The sequence below is a fragment of the Sparus aurata genome, chromosome 5 (assembly GCF_900880675.1).
Source record: "Sparus aurata chromosome 5, fSpaAur1.1, whole genome shotgun sequence".
NCBI lineage: Eukaryota > Metazoa > Chordata > Actinopteri > Spariformes > Sparidae > Sparus > Sparus aurata.
Window position 1 is genome coordinate 18,713,743 of NC_044191.1, and position 9,791 is coordinate 18,723,533.

Genomic DNA, 9,791 nt, shown 5'->3' on the forward strand with positions numbered 1-9,791 from the left:
AGTGCGTATTATATTAGTGTGTATTTTTCATATGGTCTGAAGATACTCATTTGCCAGTTTTGTCTTTTAGATTGATTTGAAAGCTGTTAAACGGACTTGTGTGTGAAAAACAAACCCAAATGTCAAGTCAAAGTCAATCATGACAATTTAAGTGAAGTGTCAAGTTACTGGAGATGTGTAGTCCAAGTTGAGACTGAAGTTGAAGTCAGTCAAGAAAAGTCCATTGGAACAAGTTAAAGTCAGTTACGACAGGGCTGCATCAAGTCTCTCAGAGAAAGTCTTAAGTCAAAGAAGTGTGAGACATGGCCAAGTCAAGCATCAAGTAAAAGCCCATAAAGAAACAGTCCAGGTCAAGTCTCAAGTCAAAATCAATCAAGACGAGTCTGTCAGAGCAAGTTAGAAGTGTCTCAAGTGCTTGATGATGGCAAGTCCAAGTTAGGTCTCAAGTCTTTATAGGCAATTTATCAGTTAATGTATAACGCTTTCAGGCGTGGTCTACAGATTCTCTCAGATACCTGGTTTTCTGTGCCAAGATGTTGAGTCTTGGTGAAAGATTGATGCTTTTGTCTCATTCTCAGTATTTGGGAATATGACAAATGTCCAATCCAGGAAAACCATATTTCCAGGAGCGACTGACAGTAAAGTGGTTCTTCCTGTTATTGGCTGGAATACCTGGCCCTTTTCATAGCTATTGAAAAACAGACTATTCTGCAAAAATATATATTTACATTTCCCAAAATTGCATCGTGGGGGTCTGTGGGTTTTGGACCGGCCACATGGGTTAGTTTTTATGTTGCTTGTATTATGTATTTGCTTGTAATTTGTAGCAAGCGTCCGTGATATGTTGCAGTCAGAAAATACTGTTATTGCTTGAATGCAAATGGGTATCTGCAAACAGGTTTTATGTGCCACTAGAGATTACCTCCGAAACAGATCCTGCAGGAAACATCTTGACGCCAGCCAAACTATTTCAAAGATTGCAGAGCTCTTACAATATAAATGTAAATATTTTGAGATGTATTTTACATAGTGTGGGTCATTAATACTTCATACCAGCTGTTCTTCATGTATTGGCTCCAGTAAAGCATCGCTGCAGTGAAATATAACCTGCAGCATGCTGGCACCTCTCCATTATGTTACGGTCCCATATTTACAACTTGCTGCTGCAGCTTCAGCCCACTCAACTCCCCCAACATAACGGACTTCTTCCCAGATTTACTCTGAACCTCCTCCCTGAGGTCCAACTTTGTTCTTGGACCACAAACGGTTGCTGGGGAATAGTCGAGGGCCCGCGTTAGCAATCTTCAGCGCCTTGGAGTGTGACATGTGGAGTTGTGTTACAATTGATGTGGACAACTAATGATGAGAACCAGTTGAAATGATCACAACTGCCTGGAGAGCACAACTGTATGAGAAGCGAGGGTTATTTATTATTTATCACTTGGTATAACAGCTTTCAAGTCTGCTATCGCAATTGTGTTGTTGAGGCTTTTGAAAAAAATATATTGTTACGCCTTTATTTTCTAAGAACTTTTCTTAAAGCTAATTTTTCATTTTTTGTTGATTCTGGCACCCCCTGTGGACAAAAGCCTTATGAGCACTAATAGACCATATTCCCACAGCAGCCATTTTCCTCTGACGCTCAGGGTGGCAAGCTCAAATGCTAGGATAATGTTATGCTGCTGTGTTCCAGGTTGCAAGTCGTATTAACATACAGTATAAGTTCTGACAAATTGTTCTTTACCAGTACTACTACAAGTGATCCACAAATGAAAAGACAAAAGATAATGAAACTCCGGAAGGACATTGGGCCATATTTCAAGTTAAAACAACATATTAGTCGACCCCATTTGCTAACATTTGCATTCAACCATTTATAGCTAACATTACCGTTTGACTACATCTATTGCGCTTTAGTTCAAGGCTTAAATAAATGTTTCCAAGATTTTAGAGTTAATTTATGGCTTTCCTGTGGTATTGTAACAACATTAAACAGTAATCTAGAAAGTGGTAGAATGGTAGCTTTAGCCGTTGTCAAATAGAAGCATCCTGATTCTCAATTATGTTGTTTTAGGTTGAAATATGGCCCCATGTCCCTCCAGATTTTGCTTATCCATTGTTTTTTGCAGTTGCTGATCAATCGTGATTTTCTGTGTTTGTATGACTTTAAACCTGGACCACAGCAGTATGACATTTGTGGTTTTTGTATAAAATGTTTCAGCGTTAGGTATTGCAGTGCTTCACAGAAAAATAACTTGATAATAAATGGCAATAACTGTTTGGAAAATACAAAGAAAAAGGTGTTTCATACTTAAAGATTGGTGCGCTCACTCAACCAATTTTGAGACTTGTGTCTTTGGTTTTCTCATTTCCATGCTTGGCTCCTCTCAGCTGAAAAGTGGCGCTGAATCCAAACTTAACACAGGAACAATGCAGTATTCAACACTACCTTAATGAGATGTTTTCAACTCCCAACCCGCCTCGGATTTCACATCAACAAGGAAAGGGAAGATCTGCCAATTTTGTGGCTAGAAAATGTCAAGCTGCTCCGGATGCTTTCTTCAACAAACACGTTGCCTCCAGCAAACTGCTCAAGCTGGTCAACCTTTTGACAGGATGAAAACTACCTAACTGATTTTGATCTTTGGATCTCTTTCAGCTCATTGGCTGATCTTCAAAAAGTTCACATGTTAATAAATCACATCCTCAGAACAAAACGTATATATTCAACCTGAAGGACCAATATTTTTGTCCCTTTGACTCTGTCAAAAAGTTGCACACTATTGCTTTGCTGTATCAAAAATAACACGGAACCTGACAGCAGAGCTGTGGTCCAATCGGATGCTGTAAATTAATCGGCCATTTATTTTGGAATTCAACCCTTTCTTTGGTTTCAGTTGCTTATTAGCCACAGCTTTACTTTAATGCCTGGCTTGGCGAACTCCAACACGGCACCCTCGCAATCAAATTGGAAACAGACTTTTACCTTCTGCCTCTCTCACAAAAGATACTCTGCTCCACAGGTTGCTTTCTTTTCTTTTCATGCAAAGCAAAGTTCTTTTATAACTTGCTGTTGAATATTGATATGATAACAATGGCTTAGTAATGCTCTGTAATCCATGAAGTTTTCTTTCTTCCGTGAAACATGCTAAGTCATGACCCCAGTATGGTGCTCATATGTTGTTTTAAAGTCTCCTGCTGTGTGAGCCTGTAAAGAGAAAATTAAGCAGAATGCATGCCAAATGGTCAGGTAGCGCACGCCATGACCACTGAGCGTCAGTCTTCTTCCTGGGGATCTTACAAAGTCATGCTACATACATATTTGATGTTTTATATGTTAAGCAGATAAATTACATTCACAACATCTGTATCCACTGTTGCTCTACGTGCAAACATTTGGACCTTGAACACATTGCGGACCAAGTGTCAACCATCAAGTCCCATTTGAAATTCGAGCAAACTGCTTTTCTTGCAAAGGTCAACCACTTTGACCTCCGACTGGAAACGCAACCATGTCTTATCTTTTCCTTCTGTGTTAACGTTACAGGAACTCACATGTATTCTGGCTTGCATTTCTGCCACAAATATCTGCAAGTAAGGTTTTTATCCGTGTCATTCATCCTACATCCATACATCATATATAAGAGGTCTTGCTTAGACCAGGAAACCAAAGCCACTCTGACGGTTCGTCTCCACAGAGGGCAAGAGAACAGAAAGAATGCAGCGTAGGCAGCGATACAGAGCAGCTTACCGATTCACATAGCATCTCATTTAAAGTTGACCTATTTTAACTATTTTTACTTTAAAATGAAAAAAGACATTGTGACAGTGCTCCCCCACCCTGCCTGAATGGTCTGCATCCTTTCGTTGAAATACATGGGTTTCAAATCTGTTTCTCTTTAGCAATATGTCTGTGTGGGCCCAAAACAGCAAAAACAAACCAAATGGTCTGGCAGCACAGCCAATGCAACTGCTTGCTGTGTGAACGCTTCAGAAATGGCTTCACCTCAGTCATTTAACAAGTACTGTAACCTTTTTTTTCTTACAGCTACTACAACTGGAAGACACAGGTGTCCACATCTAACTCGAGCCCCAACTTTGAGGTGATTTATGACGACCCCAATGGCCTTCTCTTCAAGAACACAAGGGACAAAAAGATCCTGAACGTGGATCCCTTGGTAGGTTGTTTTGTTGTTGTTGTTGTCCTGCTTTGTTTTCAAGCCCCGGGGAGAAAAATGGTCCTGCTAATGAGATTAGTTCACCTGTTCCGTGGCAGTAAAAATATCCCAGGGAAGCAAAAAGCCCATAGGGCAGAAAAACTCTTCAAATCATTTGTGCTACACTGAGGAGATAACTTTCCATGTACCTGCAGCATCCTGTTTGTTTAACGTGCCCTGCCGTTGTTATCTCCCACTGTGTCCTGTTTTAACCATCAAATGTAAAAAAAACGTTTCAACTTTTTAAAGTTCACCTCTGCCAACTTTGCTAATCGCCTCATTTTTAGCACGTCTTAATTAACAACAGATATCAGGCACAGTAATTTTCAGAGGGAACCTACGCTATAACAGAAGCAGTTGGAGAGACTGAGCGAGAGAGAAATCAGTGGGAGGGAAAGATATTTTCTTTCCACCTGCACAAAGAATTGAGGATCAAGGGGTCGAGACAGGTGCTTCCTCCGCACTTACAGTTCGACAGGGGCCCTGGAAGAAAAACGACTGACAGACTGGGTTTTTTTTCCCCCTCTAGTTTCCTCTTCGCTGGGGGGTAGGGAAGCAGTTGGTGGGGCTGAACTATTTTGAAATTGCAGACAGAGCTGTGGGGACTGCGTTTTTGAGGCCAAGTGCCAAAATGGCAGCACAGTGTTCTAGCTGCGGTCGAGCACCGCCCCGACCAGGCTGTCTATTAAAAACACAAGAGAAGGCATAGGAAGCCAGACACAGCAAACCACCCGTGTGCCCAGGACCAGCTCAGCTCAGCACAGCCCAGATTGGCTCGGCACAGAGGAGCACAGAACCATCCGGCTCATAACCCACCATGAGCTCACTAGCTGCTCAAGTGGCCGCAGATCCTCAGTAGATCCTTCCAAAATCAAGGCTCACATCAACTCATTTTGGGTGATTTGTTTGTTTTTCTGCCTCTATTCTACCATGACCACTTTTTCTGTCCTTGCCAAGAAGTGGGTCAGGGGTTAAAGGGTTGTCATATTTCAACTATGACAAAGGCTTCAATCTAAGTTACTTGGATGACGTGGGTGTTAATGACACATTTTGGTTTCTGTAAAAATAGATGCTTATCTTTTCGTTGGCCCGTCGTTTCCCATTTTTCCTTAATGTGCCTATGAAGTCACTTTTTATAGGTCTATTTTTATTTAAGGTCTTTTGAACTTACGAAGGAGGACTGCTTCACTTATGAGGACACCCACAAGTGTGTTTGAGGTAAAAGTGTAAATTGAGTGTAATGGCTGGCTATGGATCCACTCCCACTACAAGCTTTTGACACACTTAGCCCTAAATAAATGCTCCCAGCTGGTCATGACTTCACATCTTAGTGGTGGGGCCATGTCAGATCTGACATTCAAAGTAACAGAAACGTCTTGAAAAATGAACCATTACTGTCACTGTCCAACGATGCTGCTTTTGGCCTCACTTATACCAGATATTGGACAAGATGTGTTCTGAATATCTGCGGTTTTGTTTGATTGCTCACATACTTAATTTGTGGCAGCTTTCACATGTGAAGTCGGCATTAAGAGATATTTTTACCGTTGAATCCAATGATTTCTTGTAATGGGAACTGTGAATCGACACAAACTTGCAGTCTCTCTGCATCTTTGAGCTTCTTTTACGTCGCAGTTGGTTGTTCAATTAAAAACACACTGTCTGGTTGAGTAGCTCTTACTAATCTCCTGTAGAAAACCATAGGCAGTTGTTTTCAGTAAACAAGCTGAGATAAACAAACCTGTCCAGCACTAAATGGCAAATTACTTGTCCTTCCTGAAGGGCCATTGTTCATATCGATGCTTTATATGGACCTGTGCCTCAAGCAAGCTGATTGGTACGGAAAAGCATGAAACAAACCACCGCAATCATCTCTGGACAACCTTTATGGAAGTTCACAAATGTGCATTCGAAAGAAACATGTTTCAGCTTTAAAGCTCCTGGGGCTCCTCGAGTCTCATTCCCAACTCTTCAAATACTGACACTTTTCGGTGGGAAGGTGACCCTTATTTGATGAGTTGGGCAGCCCAAAGTTTCAGTAATACTGCTTACTAACATGAACTTTAAGAAGAGTATTTGCTAATATGGCGAACATCTTGAAAACCAGTGATCAAGCAATATAGTTGTTTTAGTTTGATTAGTCTGAACGCACTATATTAAAATGTAGAGAACACTGTGCATACAGCTCCAATAACTGCTCTGAATCTGTGCTGGGTTCCAGTCTGGTCCCGGTGAGGACTCCAACAGGACTCTCCTACAGTCGGACCTCTACATCCATGTTGTCATCTACGATCACAACATCAGGACAGTCTAAGCTTCGGAGGGCTGCTACTGCCGACACATTCATACATATGGCACATATTGGAGCAGTGGAGGCCTCTAATTTGACTGAGTTGCTTTGGTTGCACCGTCATTTATAAACTGTTCCCCTCATATCATGCATGCCATCTGGGTGGAGGTGCTGCAGTGAAAAAATGTCTTTAAACTGAGGAGTCCCAGAGGAAGGAGCGGCTGGACTGGTGTGACAACTTGGTTTCTTACAAATAACTTGTGATTCTATGTGTTACCTCAGGTTTCGCCATATTGTTTTTTTTGTTTGTTTGTTTGTTTTGGCCTCACATCTATATTCTTCTGTACTCCATTTAGTGAAGCGAAAGAACCCAGTTTTGCGTCAGTTTGTTTGGCATCCTGAGTAGCATTTTTCATTATGGGCAGGAACCTGCTCGGGGACCCCAGGCTCGTCCCATCGTTTGGCCTGGCATGTTTTGGGCTGTTTGTCTAAACAAATTAAAGGCGTAAGAGCTTTGAAAGATGATGGGGGTTTCTTTTATGTCCTCCCCCAGGCTGCGGTAGCTCCAATTGGACTGGAAGAATGGGTAATGGGCTTAAAGCATTCCGCATGTTCCCAGATGCAAGGCACACTTTACAGGACATCAAAGTGCTCTATCATTTACATATTAGTCATTCACTATGGCATTTTTAATGGGAAAAAACTCTACAAACAACCTGCTTTGGGAATTATTTAGGAGGTACGGAAGACTTTATGCGACTAGCTCCCTTTTAATTTTAGGATTTAAATTTTTTTTTTGCATTTGTTATTTAAACACATGGAAGGAATCAGTCACCCCACAAGTAACATTTTCTATGTCTATAAGCTCGCAAATTACATGGTATTTGTTATTTATTCAAATATTTGTTGTCTGTAGACTCCGCAGACACATAGTTTAGGGGAAACACACTTTTTTCCATTTGGTCACAAGAAAAGCATGATGAACATGTCAACATACTTTCCCCCCTATTCTTTTAACTGCTCCTGAAAATGCTATTGGAATCAACCATTTTTCATACTATTGGCTAACAAACCTTGTTGGAAGTTGGAACCAAGCAGAAAAGAAAAGAAGAGTTTGATATTTGGGGGAGGAAATACGCTTGTCTACTTTTTAAGAGTTGAGATGAGAAAGAGATCTCGCTATGCTAAGCTAAGCTAGCAGTGTCCTTGCTGTAAATGTAATGCACAGACATGTGAGTGGTAACGTTTTCTTTCTTTTAACCCCTATCAAGAAAGCAAAAAAGCATATTTCTCGACATGTTGAACCGATATTTTAAAATAACATCACTGCAGCCACAGTTAGCTTGCCCTCGTACTACTTTTCCTCTGCGTCCTTCAAGCCCAAATTTATTCCTGAAAGTTACAAGGTTTTAAACAAATGAGTTCATTTTAACACAAAACCTCTAATGTCCCTCAAGCCGCCCTGATACCAAAGCAGCTTTCCACCGGCTGCATCTGTTTGTCTGTTTGGGCTGAATTGGACCCTGCTGGCCTCATTGGCGCAATATGTGTGGTGACATGGGGATGTGGGTTCTGGTTCTGTAAAAGTAGGGTTTGGGGAATGGGGGTCTGGTTTTGGGTTTTCTTAGTCTTAGTGGGTTTCTGGTTGTTTTTTGTTTTAGGAAGATGTGAGTGCTTGGGCCTGTTTTTGGGGTGATGACAAAACGAACTTTGTAAAAGTCTAAAAAGGTTGTAAAAAACAATGTGACTGACTGGAGGGGGAGGCGTCTTTTTAATTTTTCTTTTGTCTTTTTCTTTTAAAATGTGTTTTTGTTGTTATTCTGTGTTTAATGTTTTCTTTATAATGTCTATTTTGAGGTGTTTGTGTTAAAATGTCTATACAAGAAGTGGTTTGTCTTTTCTGTGAAACTGGACTGACAAGGATTTTTGAATTGTGTTAGGAATGCCATTTCCTCTTCGACCCCGGGCTGAATATTTCGCTATCAGCGCTGCTTTGTTTTATTTTTTTAAGCATTGGAACTAAGAACTCAGGCTGGCCGGCTGGCAAATACACATTTCACCCTCATCTACAGCTGTTTAGATTTACAGGCCACAGCCCATTCATGTGGTCCGGTAAGGTTGATGGAACGGCCCCACTCCCTTCTCCTCTCTCCCTCCCTGAAAGTGGCATCAGTCATTCCAAACACCTACCAATCAAAACAGCAGATGTGCTCCGGAAAAAAAAGGGGCAAATTAAAATGCCGGCCGATTGACAAACAAGCAGCGTCGCTCATGACATGCACAGGCTACTTTTTATGTGCCTTACCTCTGTGGAAGACCAAACCTCAAACAAACAAGTGGCTGGAAGTCGCCCGCACCGATCATGTGTCTGTAAATAGTAACGATTTCACAATAAAGTTTCATTTAAATGGTTATATCCCTCTTCATTTCTTTTATTGGGCTTTTAAGCTGTTGGGGTTTTAACTGAAGCGTGGTTTTATTAGTTTGAGGCCTGACTTGCCCCTAATATACACAACATGAGGTAAAGAGGTGGATTCAGACTAAACTGGGCCTCAGATAGTAGAGGCACTATTTGGCCCATGCTCACTTTCACCTGCATTTAATCCCTCCTCTCTTTTAACAATGCTGTTTTAATACCGACCAATTTATTAGTCATATATATGACTAATAAATCGGTCGGTATTGGTGAAATAACAATCGATAAAAAAAGCTGACAAAATGACGCCAAATTGTTTTTCATTGCCTAAACAAATGCTGTTTTTACAAGGAGATGAGCAAAGGAGAAAAACAAGTGCAGCCTGTTGTGCTCAGGACGTCAAACTGCTACACCTGGGTAGAGCCATGCAGTTAGACCAGCATGCCAGACATGTTGCTGGTGTGGATGTTTTATACAGTTTCAAAGGAAGACAGTCCAACTGCAAGCTGCAATATATGTTCCACAAGGGTTCTTAGAGAATGGAAACAAATCTTATTAAAGCTTTGGAATATTAAATCATCCATCTTTGCTCACAACATCTGAGCTTTTCTTACCCTCACGCGATCACGAACTATGGGTTAGGAACTTGTTTATTTTTAAAGTGAAAAAATGTGACATTATGGGTCATCTTATCAGTATTGGCCACGAGAAGCATGTAATTATCAGTAATCTGTATTGGACTGGAAAAATTCCCCATACATTCCCAAAAAATACAGTACGTTAGGAAGTTTATTTGAGACTTAAGCAGTCTGAGGTGGGCAAATCAACTTGGCATCCTCTTATGGTCATGGGCACGTGACTGTTTTGT

The 9,791-nt window shown here is 41.0% G+C and overlaps 1 protein-coding gene across 2 annotated transcripts in view; it reads left to right on the forward strand.

Moving 5' to 3' along the window:
* cfap299 (cilia and flagella associated protein 299) overlaps positions 1–9,791 on the forward strand; it is a 97,457-nt gene that overhangs the window by 68,831 nt on the left and 18,835 nt on the right. The window contains exons 5-6 of one of the 2 annotated variants that reach the window (XM_030417805.1): positions 4,049–4,178; positions 6,439–8,919. In XM_030417805.1, the coding sequence (XP_030273665.1) occupies positions 4,049–4,178; positions 6,439–6,531 (223 nt within the window). In that variant the 3' untranslated portion in view covers positions 6,532–8,919. Of the gene's footprint in view, positions 1–4,048; positions 4,179–6,438; positions 8,920–9,791 lie in introns of those variants that run through there. The other variant, XM_030417806.1, reaches the window with a different exon arrangement.